This window comes from Calliopsis andreniformis, chromosome 5 (genome assembly GCF_051401765.1).
Source record: "Calliopsis andreniformis isolate RMS-2024a chromosome 5, iyCalAndr_principal, whole genome shotgun sequence".
Lineage (NCBI taxonomy): Eukaryota > Metazoa > Arthropoda > Insecta > Hymenoptera > Andrenidae > Calliopsis > Calliopsis andreniformis.
The window spans coordinates 19,090,382-19,107,803 of record NC_135066.1 but is presented as its reverse complement, the minus strand read 5'-3'; the positions used below and the strand labels follow the sequence as shown (position 1 = coordinate 19,107,803).

The window sequence follows — 17,422 nt, the reverse complement described above, 5'->3', positions numbered from 1 at the left end:
GAAGTGACCCCTTCCAGGGTGTATGCATTTTGAATTTTTTCCGCTTTTGAGTTCACTAGCAAAAAAATCACCCTCTAGAAACGAAGGCTTAACCTGCTCCGACGGAATGAGCGAGTGATCTACCGCGCCGAGTATCCCTCCATGTCGTATTGAATACACCTCCTATAATAATCTATGGTCGCTTTTAGAGACATCAGAACATCTGTACACACTATGGAGAAAAGAATAATTGAAAAATGATGTTAGAAGTTATACTTTTCAGAATTGCGTCATGATCTCAAATCAGCTGCAATATTAAAGGCAGAAATATCCTAATTTAAATGCAATTTTTCTAAATCATCACTAGACGTACATGATAGATCCCTTTTTACTTCAGTGACGTTACAAGCATTTAAGTTTTGGTATTGCTTCTAGGTATTCATTAAGTGCACAACTGCTATATCTTTATCGTCTTCAGATAGTAAGTTTTTATATCATGCATCTAAAAAGGTAGTAATGATGTATTTAATGAAAATTCATGTTGTTTTTTATATATTGCTTTTAATAATACTTCTGCAAAATTATTTTTTCCTACCTTTCGCAAACGCAAAATACATTGCAGCCAAATGACATAAAAATTGCCCTTGCATTTTTTTGGTGGTTATTTTCACTGACTGTAATATTATTATTAATTGTTCAATAGTGATCCAAACATTTTCGGATAAAATCGCATCATTTAGTTGACTACAAAAACCTTTTAATTCTATTAATCGCTCAAGCATATTTAAAATAGAATGCCGTCTCGTTGCGCAATCCAAAATCGGTTTATGCCCGTTGTTAGATCTTATTGCAATGGACATAAATGACCTGCGAAGTTTTTTCACTAATTCGCGAACATTTAACAATAATTCTTTGTTCATCTTGTACCGCTAATTGTAACGTGTGTGCAATACAACGAACGCCGAAACAATTTTTTGCCTTTCCTAATTTTCCGAAAATCGGAATCATTAAGTATGCTCAGTAGACGACTAGCATGTATAACACTGTCACTAATTCAACACATGTATCTACTAAATACTCTTGGCATTTGTATGTGGAAACAATATTCTTCAACTCTCTTCTTTTTTCGATTTTCCTTTCGCTTGATGACCACTGTATATTCATCTGGTTGGCTATATTGCAGATGTCGCGCGTTAAATTGGCAGCGTGTCTTCCCTTGAAATTAAACAAATGTATTTTACTATTTTTATACGCATATTACATAATCATACAATTTAATTCCTATTGGTGTTAGATACAAAAAAAACTTTCAAACAATGATCATGCTTTTATTACGAGCAATGATGACCATACACGTTTAGTTTTACATTAGTTTTTTGTCAGTTGAGAACTGACAGTCGAAAACTATCATTCCAGAACTAATGATATTCATCAACAGTTTTCTATCAATTCCTTTTTGTATTCTACTATGAGTAATCATCATTAGTAAAAAAAAAAAGTGCTGTCCTTACTTTTATAACTTTATTACGAGAAGATAAGGAAGATGAGCAATATTATCGAAAAAATGGGGAGCGAATACTGCGAACAGAATTGATAAAAAACCGATGAACAACTAATGACTAATATCGTCAGTATTGGAATGACAGTTTTGGACTGTCAGTTCCCGATTGACGAAAAGCTGATGGAAAACTGAAGCAACACTGAACGTGTGTGACCACCTTAATAAAGAGTCTACTATATTTGCACTTTAAATGTTATAAATACTTACTGTTAGTTTTACATTGCACTGATTAATAAAGCACGTATACTTGTTTTCGTTCGCGTTGAATCAAAAGTATTCACGTACAGGATGTTCCATTATAATTATACAGGGTGTTTCATAACATGTGAGACATATTTTGGCAGTTAATTGTATGCTTAAAAACAATGAAAAAATTCATATAAATACATGTACTCTCTGTCCTCATTTATGAGATATAATACATTTTATAAACAGAGCAAACTGTCTGTTCGTCCTCTCTTTCCATAAATCACAATCGTTTGTAAGTAAGATTTTCCAATTGGATTTTTTTTTTCTTGATGGGAAATTAACACGCAAACCACGTTGATTTTTTGAGCACGCATTTACATGTAATATTAAATGGAAGTTTCAGTCAATATTAGACTTTGTATGTGGTTTATGCATGATAGAACTCTGCTGCATTTTAGCCGAATAGTTACGTAATTTTTAAATCAACATTTTGCAAATAGTTGGATTGATCGTGAAGATCCTATTGCATGGCTTGCTAGTTCTCCGGATTTGAATCCATTTGATTTTCATTTGTGGTAACATTTAAAGTCTGTTGTATACACAGATTTTTATATAACACACTAGACTGTGAACTTCCCATGTATAGCTGCAGACGAATGTGCCCAAAAAGTATGCACTAAACTGGCGTATGCACGATGAAATGTGCAAGTATATAAGTATAATACTTACACATACATAGGGCAAGTATATAGGTACCCATACATACGTACATAATATGTGTTGCATACTTTTCTACGTGGCGTTTATTTTGATCTTGATCGCATTGAAGCTCATTGAAGCGTCTATCAACATCGGTCTTCGTCAGTGTGTAGTAAAAGTTATTTGTGTAATTATGCGTACCAAATGTATAGTTGATAATTGCGGAAGCATGAGAAAACTAAAGGTTCCGGAATTGGTTTCTTCCAGTGAGTATTATATTATTTTGAAATTGCACAAAACAAGTTTTATATTAAACTTTATTTGAAACCTAACTTCTTACATTGGAAAACTTTTAGATTTTCGTTAAATAAATCACAATCATTGTCAGCATAGATCAGTGAAGAAAAGAAGACTCACTACTGAATGTATAATTTGTGCAAAACATTTGAAATCTACCAATCTTTGTAATACTCCAGGAGAAAAAATGAACAGACTAAAGCCAGATACAATCCCTTCAGAAAATTTATCTGAGATCACACTTATGATCGATTCAGACATGTCTTCAAATGCAAGGTGGCCATTTTGAGCATCTTCTGCAAAGGTAATTAAAACAGAAAATTCATTATGTCTCATAAACAAAGATAGGACATGTGTTTATATGACTTCTTTTTATTGTTTTTAAGCATACAATCAACTCTCGAAGTGAGTCCCATATGTTATGAAACACTCTGTAAATTAATATAATATAAAAAGCACAACACGCAATATACAATATTGCAAAAAACACCAAATGCGTAAAATGAAACTTTACGTAAAACTTAAACGAGCGAATGCCGTAGCAGTTTGATTGTTTGATGTTAAAACAATGAGCGACGATGTGAATTAGAATCAAGCTGACTGAAAACTAAATGAACAAATCTATGCGAAATAGTTGTTACGTTGCAATATGTGCTTTATATCTGCACATAGCTTGTCCTTGAACTGTGTTTTCAGTGAGATATTTTCAAAATGGATTCCTTAATCCGCTAAGAGCGGGTTATCCGTGGCCAGATTGTCCAGATGGCTTTTGCTTAGCCGGTTAAGCAGGTTACTCTATGTTATTGGGAACCTAACCCTGTTGGGTTCGCAGTTAGGATCCCTGTTCAATACACATCACTTTTAAACAACTGAAATTACAAATCGTCTTTTGTTGGAAGAGAATGGGAGTGATGCCGCATTTTTAAAAATTTCTAATTTTCAATTTAAACTTAGTAATTTAAATTTCTTATTTGAAAAATTTGTGAAAATAGAGTACTTTTTCCCGCATTTTTCTTTTTGTAACATAATATTTCCTGGAAATTTTAATTTCATAGAGATATTTTGAAGATGAGATAAATGTTTTCAGATACTTTTTTGTATTTTAAACATTAAAGATATTAAAGATAAAATTTCAATCGACTTTATTTGCATTGAAACTATCGCGTCTATTCCGACTAAAAATGCGGCATCGATCCCAAATGACTGAGAGAAATATTACACTTTTCTATTGCTGTGGGCTTTGTAGAAGATATATAACTTATTCCGGCAAAGGAACATTCCATAGCATATCCTTAACATATTATGGAAATTAGAGTATGAAAAACTATGAATTTTTAATGTAATTCTACTATGGTAGTAGAAATAAAGATAAAGTATAATTATCACAGCAACGTGCGAAAGGCTTATCACGGAAAACTGCAAACTCTTAAAAAATAACAAAGAAAACTTGTTCTCGTTCAACTAACGTTGATTAACGTAATTAATGCTACATTAACATTAGGCAACTTTTGGTCAGACAACTGAGTTGTTTAACCTGAAATTGATCAAAATTGTCCGTGTAAACCTAATTCAAACTGAGTTGAAATGACAACTTTGATTGACTATAGGTTGATCAACTCGATTTTCCAATCAAAAGTTGTCTAATGTAAACGTAGCATAAACAAACAGTAATTTTTGAGCGCCATCCATTAAGGGACAATCTTACCGCGCCGGCCGGAAAGTAACACGATCTTTAAGAATTGTTTTTTGCAAAAACTATCAACGTATCATTTTGAAACGTAACACTTTATCGACCGGTCGTGGTTGAGGCTGCCACTCGGTAAGGACTGGCTTAGTCACACGCACATTTGCTTCCAGTACCGGCTAAATTTTCGCGATTCATTTCAAGCCGATTAACCCTCTATGGGCCCGTGTAACTTTCAGGTTACATGTTAACTTATCAACATTTTATCAAATAATTTTAGTATCTTTCATGAGAATTTCGGAAAAATTCTATAATTCCTCCGAGACAACCAATACCAATATTCATGACGGTTGCTAGAACTAAAATAAAGAAATACCAAAACAAAGTCTGTGCAAACTGTTAATATTTAAAACAACAATTCGGTCCATAGAGGGTTAATAGGCTAGCGGTCGATAAGCGTTGGCAATCGAAAAGCCGATTAATAGGCTAGCAGTCGATAAGCATTGGCAATCGAAAAGCCAATTAATAGGCTAGCGGTCGATAAAGTGTTAATGGGATTGTTTATTAGGATCCTAAGATTATTTTAAAATGGTTTTAAGCACACAGAGCAGATGTAAAAAAACCTCTAGCTCAGCCACCACAAAACAGCTTTTCTCTATGACTGTCATGATAACTCCGTAACGGTTTGACCAGTTCACTTCAGACTTTGCAGATATATTTAGTAGCTGCGTCATTCTTGCTCTTGTCAACATTCTTTGTATTCGAAATTATTTTAAATTCAGGAACTCAAGAAATTAAGAATTTTGTTTACTAAATAAACATATTCTTCTTTCAACATAATAATATTTCTTACCTCTTTAAGATTTTCAAAATATTGTAATACCTGTAATAGCCGCGATCATACAGATTAAACATCTTTTTGATTTTTTGTTTTCGGATCACTGTAACAGTTGCAAACAGTTATAATATCAGTTTCGGTTCTTTAGAATGTATTTACAAATATGTAAAAATAGAATTATGTACATACTGATCTTATGTGCAAAAATCAGATTTGTAGTTGCTAAGAAAAGTAAACTTTGATGCATGTCTTAAGCCGCGTATAGACTGAAATACAATCACTGGAAATAGGCGACGGCAACAATATTCCTTCTTTTTTTATTGAATGGTATAAAAAAGAAAGAATATCGTTGCCATCGCTTGTTTTGCAGTGATTGTATCCCAGTTTATTTAGACCTTCACAATTCAAATGTTAGCTTTATTTAAGTCACATCGTGTTTTTAAGAATTTGTACTCTAAATGCCAAATAAACCAAATCTTTTTGTGACATATGTATTTATTTGCTTATCAATCATTTCAAAACATTTCAAAACATTTCAAATAAATTTTATTTCCAATTTACCATGATAATCAGTACCAACCGATGTCATCATGGTGTCACCATTCATTAACGATGGCACAAAAAGTTTTGTTATTTCTTTAAATCGTGATACTATTTCTACTACTATTCCTATTATCTCAATTTAAACAAAGAACAATCCTTTTTGAAGCCGTCGCTAAGTGGGAGCTGTGATAATTTTAGCTGGTATTGATTATTCCGATAAAATAGAAATAAAATTTATTTCGGGAACATTTGAAACTAAGATGTATTTCCACAATACATCTTATACATCTCCAATACCACAAAAATTTCTGGAGATAAATTTTAATATAGTTTTCTGCGAAAAGAATCGTGTTTTAGACTTGCTAGCAAGATTTTCCGATTTCAGTATCATTAAAAATTGTTTGAGATGCTTTTATTAGAGTAGTGTACTAAAATGAAAGGTAATTTGGAAGCATTAATAATATAAAACAGTACATTAAAAATTACAACAAACATGTTTCATAAAACCATGCACATCCAAAAAAAGGATTGTAGTTATTAAATTTAAAAGGGTGCTGTTTTAAGGTGCGTATTGAGTGTAGGTAAATGTGTTATCATTTTATCCCACTAAATTCCATTAATGATTCTATCTTTTTTGGTAAACCCAAATAGGGTAATGAGGCTTAATTTCATTTTAATATGGTTACTGTTTTTAGCAATGCAAAATTGACAGCAGTTGGAAACGGAATTTATTACTCTATGAACGATTTCATCTTAGGAAATGAGTAATTAACCTTTTCTATTTATTCTTGTTTGATAAACTTTTTTTAAAGTTTTACGCAGTTAATCTAAACAGGATTAATGATTCATTTGCTGAGATAAAACAAAATACAAATGAACTTCGTACAGTAATAGATTCAATTTTTAATTGGTGTCAATTTTATATTACTAGGGGCGGTGGCCATTTTGAGGAGTATTAGTTGTATCTAAGAATTTAGTATTAAAATTAGTATTGATAGTAATAATTAGTATTAAATTATTAATAGCAACATTTCACAAAATCTACATGTACGATCAACTTAAACAATTCTGGCCGCATCGATACTCACTATTTTTCTCTTACTTTTATTCAATAGCTCTCGTGTAAGAGCGAGATAGAGAGTGTCAGTGCAGCCAAATTCGTCTGAGCTGGATGCACATAAATGTTGCTATAATTAATTATTGTGTAATTATGTATTTCGTATTTTTGTTATAATTTCTAATTTCAAAAAATAAATTGACCGAGAAATGTTGATGTAGATACATTAGTATGACTACATATTTCTACCAAAATTGGTTATTTTTAAGTAGGTATATTCGGGAAAGTTATAAATTTTTGTGAAATTTTTTATTGCAGAAATAGTTTGTATCTTCCTGTACAAAATTCACGTAGCGTAAAATATTTCGATGTCATAGTTTGTTAGAAAAAGAAACGTGTCCTCCTATACACCATTTTTAAAGTCTGTACAGATTATTTAAACAATTTTGATGCGCAAATAATATTTCAAATCTAAATCCTCCAGGTTTAGAAATTGGATGACACCATAAATTTAGTGATCAGACATGCTCAAATTTTCAAAATGGTAGTGAGGGAGTTTATCCTACATTTCGTCTGTTCTAGTATACTTTTTTTCGTTAATGATTTAGTAACCAGAACAGCAGATGTTAAACCATTGATGTCTTCTTTAGGGATCAACAAGCCAGAGGGCGCTTACATGTGGTTCTGATAGATTTCTGTTCGAATTGCGTGTAATATGACTGAGCGCATGCGTGATTCTCTTGCATTGACACAAGGAAGCAAAGCCGAATTTCTCTCAGTTCTCGAGTGGCCGGTTTGAGAAGGGCTGCCACGAAAGAAATTGTTTTTTTCGATATTTTCGTCCCGCGCCTGCGCTTTCCTTCATCTGCGAAACTGATTTCGGCAGCAGTGACGACGTGACGGGTGTCTTCTTTCCTCGGCAATGTCGTACTGCACTAGAATTCTTAGCACTCAGGTAGGCTTGACGAATATTAGAACGAACGTCGTTAGAGATAGGGAACGTGAGTCCTCAACCAGTGCGGGATCACTGTGATTCGATTTCAATTTGACCCTTCGACCTCATTATCAAGGTCAGTCGCATGATTTTGAAATCAAAACTCGTCAACGATTCATTCGAATGTGGACTGAAATATTTTGTATGGAACATTCTACATAGTAATTGTATTGAGTAATTCAAAATAATGCGGTAGTTCAAAGACTTAGTTAATGAAGATTGATCATTGAAAACAGACGCTTTTGTACAATGTCACCTCTGATCGTATTATATCTTCATTGTAACATGATGTTAGACCTTGAAACGTTAATGACACATATAGTCCTTGTTCCTGAGAACATATGATTTGTCTGTTAAGTTAGATACTGCAAACTCAAAACGACACGATTGTGACGATACCTAAAACTGCATTGCAATAATAAAGACACTGTAAAGATAACGACATAAGAAATTGGCAAAATTAGCATAGAAAATGTTGCTTTCACGTTACGTAATTGACGTTGAAGCTTCTGCATATATCGTTCATTTATCTGCAATAATGACACAATTTTAAATTTAACCGTTTTTGAGTTTTTAGCATCGAAAGAGTAATTATTGCACTGAATGGCGATATTACCTTGTTTTTCAGAAAATTATAACTTTTGAGTTGCGTCATTGTTGCAATAAATAGGTGATATGTATATAGAGTCAATTTTCAGGAGAATTCGAGGTTATGTTTGGAGTTGCTCCGTAAGAAGTGGTTCTATGGCGCGTTTATACGAATGGAAAATATATTAATAGAGTTTAATTCGTTCGCAGAAAGTACAATAAATCAATCACTGATAAGAACATAGATTGAGTGCGATAAGAGTGATCCTCTCTACATTCAGTTATAACGAAACGTCACATAATTTCACGGGCATTTAATATATTACTTGGTCTAAATAACACTGCAGGAATGTTGAAATCTTTCAAAATTTTCATTCACTTCTAAGATCGAATTACGTAATCATAGATGTGAATAGATAAATTTGCACGAACTATGTATGTCGTAATAAGTACTTGCTATATACAACAAACGAAACACCTGATAAGATATAGTGACAGGTATTCTTTTCTTTCTTACGGTAAATAATATAGCAACTGTTTTATCAGTTCTCAGACTGCTGTACAATATTTGCATAAATGTAGAATTATTTTCAGAACTCATGGATATTTATAGTTCATATACGTAGAGCTATTCATAACGCAGTACGTTTTTATTACTAATAAAAATTGATCGTGTTAAAAGCACGAAATATATCATTTGACAGATCGAATCGCTAAATACGATACTATAATAATATATATTTATGGTACTTTCGTAAGACTTTGAACCTGTTACAAAATTTCTATTTAAAGTGCACTATTGTTGCTCTGACATACAAAGTTTTATACTATTGTATAATTAACTATCGTATAATATGTTCTGTTATAATAACATGTACAATAATAAACAGAATATATTATGAAGATTGTGGAACTTTATGGATATATGAGAAATTTCAATATGCAAAAATATAAAACGTTGAAAGCTAAACACACTTTATAATATTTGGAATATAAAACAAATCTTGAGTTAAGTTCAATTTCTCTGATTATATTTACGAAAATATGAATTTGCATAAATATCTACAATTTAATTATAATTAATAATACCGTTTATTGTTTTCTGTAATAAATATTACAACTTAGGCATTACATTATAAAGAATGGAAGTGTCATCCATATCTTGATAAAAAAGTAAACTAGAATAAAACCGATTATACTATTGAATACCCTCTTCGAAACCGTGCAACTTTTTGTCTGAAACATTTTTTCGTACAGTAATGTAATAGTCGCGTTGCTTGACTCGCATAAATATATTACATTCACTATAAAAAGTAGTAATAAACGGTATTATTAATTAGAATTAAACTGTAGATGTTTATGTATGGATTATAATGTTGTAATTATGTAATTTTGGTTTTGATTTGTGACACTTTTCTTATAAGGTGTGATATAAATGCTATTTATTTCAACAGTTTTTTTTAACCATTGTTGTATTTTGTAGAAGCTAGCAGGCTTCGCAGCAGATATTCAACAAAGATGCTTCAGTGTAAGCCCACTCAGCTTTGCCGCCGCAAAGGTGGCAATGTCAAAATTCGATCAAACGAGCTATCTCCCGTACGATAAGTTGGAAGAAAACCTACAAATCGTAAGAAAGAGGTATCAGAATCTTTGAATTTCTCCTTTTCTCCGAGAAAATTTGAATTTATTTTTTTCAATTTTCTTATACTTAAGGAAAGAAGACCTTCGTTTATAATAATATTTGATTGCAAAGCCATTACGCTATCTCAAAATAACTCAAATTGACTTACTAACTCTGAATTAAAAAAAACCAAATAATAAGAGGACAAAAATAACACAGTTGTATTACAAATCATTATTTTTTAGAATACAAGTCACTGTATAAATATGTAAAATATTCCCTACTAATCCATGAGCCAAATGTCGGTATACAACAGTTTAAATTTAATAAAATGATTACAGATTGACCCGACCACTAACTCTTTCCGAAAAAGTTTTGTACTCTCATCTTGATGAACCCAGTAAGCAAGATATCGTTCGTGGTACGAGTTACCTCAGATTACGACCCGATCGTGTGGCAATGCAAGATGCAACGGCTCAGATGGCTATGTTGCAGTTCATCAGTTCTGGTACATTATCATGCAAGCCTGACTTATTTCCAGACGCTTGACCTAGCTTCTAAAATCATCCTTAATCCTTAGGACTACCAAAAGTTGCTGTTCCATCTACTATTCACTGCGATCACTTAATCGAAGCTCAAGTGGGAGGAGATAAGGATTTAAAACGAGCTAAAGACATCAACAAGGAAGTGTATAACTTCCTGAAAACAGCTGGTGCTAAATATGGCGTAGGTTTCTGGAATCCTGGCTCAGGAATCATTCATCAAATCATCCTCGAGAATTACGCCTTCCCTGGTTTGTTGATGATCGGCACAGACTCGCACACGCCCAATGGTGGTGGCCTGTGTTGTCTTTGCATTGGTGTCGGTGGTGCTGACGCTGTCGACGTGATGGCTAATATACCATGGGAGCTGAAATGTCCTAAAGTTATCGGAGTAAAGCTGACAGGAGAGCTGAAAGGATGGACGAGCCCGAAGGACGTCATCTTGAAAGTGGCTGGTATCCTCACCGTGAAGGGAGGAACTGGAGCAATCGTTGAGTACTTTGGCCCAGGTGTCGACAGCATCAGCTGTACTGGTATGGCGACTATTTGCAACATGGGCGCGGAAATTGGTGCCACCACGTCCATCTTTCCTTACAACTACCGTATGCAGGACTATCTGAGAGCAACCGGTCGTTCCGAGATCGCTGCAGCGGCGGATCAGCACAAAAACGGCCTTTTAACCGCGGATGCAAATGCTAAATACGATCAGGTGATAGAGTTGGACCTTTCCACGTTGGAACCCCATGTCAATGGACCATTCACTCCCGATCTCGCGCATCCTATTACTAAACTAGGTGAGTAGCTTAAATGAGTCTTTTATATTTTACTGCTGAAAATTTATCAATTTTTGCACTGCTTATGTAGGTGAAACTGCTAAAAAGAACGGTTGGCCAAACGAGATCAAAGTTGGTTTAATTGGTTCCTGCACAAACAGTTCGTACGAGGACATGGGTCGCTGCGCAAACATCGCGAAACAGGCACTTGATCACGGATTGAAAGCAAAATCTGCATTCAATGTTACTCCAGGATCTGAACAAATCCGTGCTACTATCGAACGTGACGGAATTGTAAGTTTCTCTTTACGAGGTTCGAATAAATGTATAATAACACTATTAGATTATAGGCAATTCAAAGTTGCACAGTATCTGACTGAGTGCCAAATATTGGTACATATCAGTTAATAAAAACAATGGTACATCTTACGCCAATTCTTGATTTGGGTTAGATCGATATATTCTGACAATTTAAACAGAAAAGTAGAGTTAGTTCCTTGCTCAGATCTTGGCTTGTGTACACAATAAAAATACTTAAAAACTTTTCTAATATTTTTATGGATAACTAGCATGAATGTTTGTTACTTAGGCAAAAATCCTTCGAGATTTCGGAGGTACCGTCCTCGCCAATGCTTGTGGTCCTTGCATTGGTCAGTGGGATCGTCAAGACATAAAAAAAGGCGATAAGAATACAATCGTTACATCGTACAACCGAAACTTCACAGGACGTAATGATGCCAATCCTGCTACTCATGCCTTTGTTACTAGCCCCGAACTTGTCACTGCCCTTTCTATCGCCGGTCGATTAGATTTCAATCCTGTGAAAGACAAACTCAAGGGCAAGGACGGCAAAGAATTCCTTTTGAAAGATCCTTATGGTAAGTATAACAATTCCTACTTTAAAGCATCATCCATTAGCGCAATTGTTAAATCTAGGGAACATGTTAATATGTACTATTTATTTCTTCTGTTTTAATGTATGAAATAAATAATGACAGCAGATAAGAACAAGAAACTTTTTCAATTGTAGGTGACGAACTGCCAAGCCGTGGTTTCGATCCTGGTGTAGACACATACGACGCTCCTCCAAGTGACGGCAGCAAAGTCAAGGTCGATGTCGACCCAAAAAGTCAGAGATTGCAACTGTTAGAACCTTTTGACAAATGGAATGGCCAAGACCTTACCGATATGACAATTTTAATCAAAGTTAAAGGGAAATGTACCACTGATCACATTTCAGCTGCTGGTCCATGGCTCAAGTATCGTGGTCACTTGGACAATATCTCGAACAACATGTTCATTGGGTATGTTTGACAGTATAAATATACAAGTTTTAGAAGAAAAGCAATGAATTAGCTAAAATTTACATCTACAGTGGTAGATAAAAGAATGTTTAAAATCGTAATTTATTTGGATGACATATTTGAGAAGAAAGTTTCGATGAAAACTTTAACTTGCATGAAGAAAGTAACAGTCTTATTTTTAACAAAATTCAAACTATCAAGAAACAAAAACGAAATTGTGTTGTACACCTTCGAGAAAAACAATTGTGGTGAGAAAATGTTCACGATCATCAACGTGTTGAAATAAATGTCAACTAGTACTTATACTGAAAGATCTGTATTATAAAAAAGCAGTTATTTAAATAGAGTCATAGAAATAAGAAATAAGATGCGATCTCGTAAGAGAGATACGAGCAATCGTCATATTCTATAAATTTTGTGAACGATGTTTTTCTTAATGCGTATAAGTTTAATATTTCGATTAAATTGTATTATTTTTTTGAATATATTAAATTTGTTTGCATTAAGTTTTGCAGATAGACACGTTAACCTTACATTTTAAAGTTCAAATAATTCATAGACAAGAAGTTTTTGAAACTGTATTTTCAAAAATCGTTGTTTTATTTTAGAACCACAGATATTTAAAACACTCGTAGATATTCTAACATGTTTCTCTACTCACTACACTCAAGGTGTCTCACAGTTTTTTTTTGTAAAATTATTATACCTTACAATATGGTTTATCTTCTTAATTTTCTGTTACCTATCACTGTATAAAACACATAAATAATATATGATCTTGACTGTTATATGTTTAACGAAAACATTTTTATAAACCGTGACATCGCACCAATAATGCAATCTTTTTCCGATAAAATAGCACATACTGTCAGAAAATAGTTCAAGTTTTAATTCTTCCGTTTTCAAATGTAATTTATGTACGCAAGTAATTTTATTTAGTCATTGTTTTTTATACGAGAAGTGCAATAAGTTATAAATATCATGAAAATTTGCTTTTATTATTTTATGTAATTTACGTTGTATGAAATACTATTGTGTTAAAATAGGAATAATTTATTAGTTATTTTCTAAGTAGAATGAATGAATTGATATATTAATTATTTTATGAAGTTAAATAATTTGTTCTTTCATTTTTTTAAATACTAAATTCGTGAAGGAATTGTTTAAGTGAAAGATCTAAAATAAGTAGTTAAATTACTTCATAACCATTGATACATATATGTGCATAAATACATAAGTATTATTATATTGCTGAAACTATAAATCACAGTTTATATCAAGATTAATTTTTAGACTTGTATTAAACTGACCTAAAACATTCTAAAAAATACGAAGTACGTTCTCTATATTTTTTATCAAGTGGCAGCATTTTAAATGCGTGGTACAGTTTCGTCATATGACAAATAGTAAATTAAAGTCTGAGAAGAACCCTTTCCTGCATTTTTCATGATTTTATATCATTATTTGTAATGAAAGTGCGTACTTGATAATCAAAAATATGTCTTTCAAATATACAGGATGTAAACAATGTACGTAATATCCGATATGCCTCCATTTTGCAATAATAATGGCTTACAGTGAACATATCTATATCTTAAATTAACATTCTGAGTACATTTTACAGATACACTGAAGGGTAGCAACAGAACAAAAAAAGACTAGATACATTTTGTTATATGTCTTACGGTTTAACTTTTATAAAGTTTTAGAAATCCAAAATGGTCGTAGAAAATGGATCTCCTATTTCTAAAGCTATGTAAGAATTAAATACTAATGGCGCGTTTAGACCAAACGAGCGAATGCTTGTTCTTCTCTCACTTTAGCAAAATTCAATTATATTATGAATGAATAAAATTGACAAATAAACGAAAGAATATTCGCTTGAATTTTGCAAAAATTCAAAAATTCGTAAAATTCGTAAAATTCATTTGAATTTTGTTGAAGTGGGGCACGAATGAACATTCGCTCATTTGCTCTAAACGCATTATAAGAGATATAATAAAATGTATTAAGATCTTTTTACTCTATTGTTATTCTTCATTGTATCTATAAAATGATATAGTCCTCTGATTATTATTAATTTAGTATATTGATAAGTCAAGGGTATTACGAAAAACTAGAAGCAAATCGTACATTATGTCACAGCTCTTCCACCACCTTTTAAAATATTGCTACATATATTGTTTATTTATAATATTACTCTTTATATTACTCTTTTTTCGATATACTGACATAAAAGATAAGCTCCAGAAATTTCTAATGAAATAGATCTATGTTTCATCCAGCTATCACATAAATAACGTTATATTATTATATAAGATTGTTTCGACTTATTTATTTAGAATCTAAAATCTATGCACAAATGTTGTAGAGCCGTAAATGCTGAAAATGGTGAAATGAACAAGATTAAGAACCAACTCACAGGCGAATGGGGAGCAGTGCCAGATGTTGCCCGACATTATAAGAAGAACGGCGTGAAATGGGTAGCCGTTGGCGATGAAAATTATGGTGAAGGTTCGTCCCGAGAGCATGCTGCACTTGAACCGAGGCATCTTGGTGGCCGTGCCATTATTGTCAAGAGCTTTGCTCGTATTCACGAGACAAATCTGAAGAAACAGGGTCTGTTACCTCTAACCTTCTCCAACCCTAGCGACTACGACAAGATTCAACCAACCGATAAAATTAGCCTTCTGGGATTGAAGGATTTAGCACCTGGCAAGGTATGTTTTCGTTTCCTCTAATAGATTTAACAATGATAATGCTCACAGGCGCTCGCCCATGAAATCTTAACGAAGACCGTTTTAACATATTCAACATATTTCTCCATCAATATAATAAATCATTTCCATGCTGGGCACAATGGCCCACTCCTTTTAAATCCATCTCAGAATAAAATTCCTTGCAACTAAGCAGTCAAGAGAAGTCAAGCCTTCTGAATCCATCCCAGTAATTTCTTTTTCGAATGAGGACTATTTCACTTGGTAAAAAAATATGATGGACATGAGGTCTTCAGGTCGAAGTAATACTAAATGTTCTCTGTTTTACTTGGACGGATTTCCGAAGGGCAAAAATGTTTTTAACACATTCTCTACCATAAGGATTACTAGTGGTTGACACTTCAAATTAATAATATTTTCCAGAAATGTTTGTGACAAGTAAACTTCAACGTTTATCAACTTTTAGACAATTTTAGTATAGTTACATCCTTACATAAAATGTCAAATTTATTACCGCATCTTGAGAAGAAAAAATGTGACATTTCCAAAAAAATGTGGTAAACGTGTGTTAATAACCTTGATAACTATGTCACATTTATTGAATTCGCACAGATGCGAGCGTTGGAAATGTTCTTTCTCTTTTTTTAAAATTACATCATTAACTAATATGTCAAACAATAATAGGTGTATATATATGCAGTTGTAAAATAACATATTTCGATGCATTAATATCAATAATAGCAATGAAAAAATAAAGAAAGGGATGATATAGTATACAGTACACAAAAAATCCCCATTTACTATACATTAATGATTATGAATTTTAAATATGAGTTAATAATTCATTCTTTTCCTTCATTTTCAGCCGGTTAAAGCCGAAATCAAGCACAAGGACGGTAAAGTAGACACCATCAGTCTGAACCATACTATGAATGAGCAACAGATATCCTGGTTTAAGGCAGGTTCCGCGTTGAATAGAATGAAGGAGATCGCAAGTAGTAAATAAATGCTCTCCATTATTAAAGAAATAAGAAATATTGAGCAGACGTGCACAGTCGTATCTAGTTGTGCGTGTACCAATGGAGAACATTAGATATGACACTCTAATAAACAAATAGACTTATATAAACCAGTCATATATATGTCGTGAAAAACGTCTGCGTGGATTACAGTAGCGCATCGTTTCGGAGATTTGTTCGTGGCAATGAGAAAAATACTTAAAATCAAAGTTTGTATGCTAGGGAATGACAGTGTTTGTATGGGTTTTTTACGACAATACCTCATATGTCTGCCATTAAAATGATGGGTCAAGCCAGGTACAGCTTATATCTAGTGAAGTTTAGTAACCGTTTACCTTAGAAAGGTGTAATTGAGTCGCTTAGATCGTGTCTCACGTTGATTGTGTTTCGAAGAGCGAAACGAAATTTCTACGCGTCGGCGGGACGGGAATACAACTGGCGCGTGCCAATGTGTTCATTTTTAAATTGTGTACTGCTGGCGGCATTGTGGAATTTTCTGTACATAATGCTCACAAATAAAACGCCAATGTGATTAATAAAGATACGACTGACGAGGTAAAATGTAAGATCGCTGTTGTTATTATACTCAAGAGACAAATAAAAAATTACACAGCAAATGACTTATTTGATTATGTTTCATTACACATAAAATGTAAGTAGACTTTACATCTAATGTATTTTTTTCTTCGAGCCCCGAGGAGCTCTAGAGCTCCCTTAGCATTTTCCTGGTGCTTCCAACGTTACCGATTCAGTTTAAAATAAAATTACATATGGCGCTGTCAGTGGTAGGAATTCAAATGAATTATTTCTGTGAATATTTGAAATATAGATCACTATAAATTTGAAAATCATTTTCAAGAAGCAGATTATATAAATTATTTTATCAGTAAATTTTTATAGAAAAACAATTGTTTGCTTTTAGGAACGTCCAATATAATTATTATGTAAACACAACCTAAACAATTATACTTTTTATGAAAATAAGAAAGTGGAAAGTGGTAGAAATAGCATCTACAT

The 17,422-nt window shown here is 33.0% G+C and overlaps 1 protein-coding gene and 1 long non-coding RNA gene across 2 annotated transcripts; both read left to right on the top strand.

The window, feature by feature from the left end:
• Positions 1 to 2,592: 2,592 nt before the first annotated feature.
• LOC143179040 (uncharacterized) lies at positions 2,593 to 5,704 on the top strand. The gene is made up of 3 exons (XR_013001888.1): positions 2,593 to 2,694; positions 2,785 to 3,029; positions 3,112 to 5,704. It is a non-coding gene; the product is annotated as an uncharacterized LOC143179040 (long non-coding RNA).
• A 1,923-nt stretch (positions 5,705 to 7,627) lies between these two features.
• LOC143178672 (putative aconitate hydratase, mitochondrial) lies at positions 7,628 to 17,025 on the top strand. Its single transcript, XM_076377430.1, has 9 exons — positions 7,628 to 7,802; positions 9,913 to 10,067; positions 10,392 to 10,558; positions 10,631 to 11,386; positions 11,457 to 11,659; positions 11,955 to 12,243; positions 12,396 to 12,669; positions 15,041 to 15,389; positions 16,252 to 17,025. Exons 1-9 carry the CDS (start codon positions 7,770 to 7,772, stop codon positions 16,390 to 16,392), a joined length of 2,367 nt encoding a protein of 788 aa, XP_076233545.1. The 5' UTR covers positions 7,628 to 7,769; the 3' UTR covers positions 16,393 to 17,025.
• The last annotated feature ends 397 nt before the right edge of the window (positions 17,026 to 17,422 follow it).

What these genes read in the sequence shown, in the direction of transcription:
- LOC143178672 (XM_076377430.1), top strand. Translation starts at nt 7,770, where the DNA reads ATGTCGTACTGCACTAGAATTCTTAGCACTCAG. An exon ending in CTACAAATCGTAAGAAAGAG is followed by an intron (nt 10,068 to 10,391) that starts GTATCAGAATCT and finishes AAATGATTACAG; the next exon opens with ATTGACCCGACCACTAACTC. An exon ending in TCGAACAACATGTTCATTGG is followed by an intron (nt 12,670 to 15,040) that starts GTATGTTTGACA and finishes CAAATGTTGTAG; the next exon opens with AGCCGTAAATGCTGAAAATG.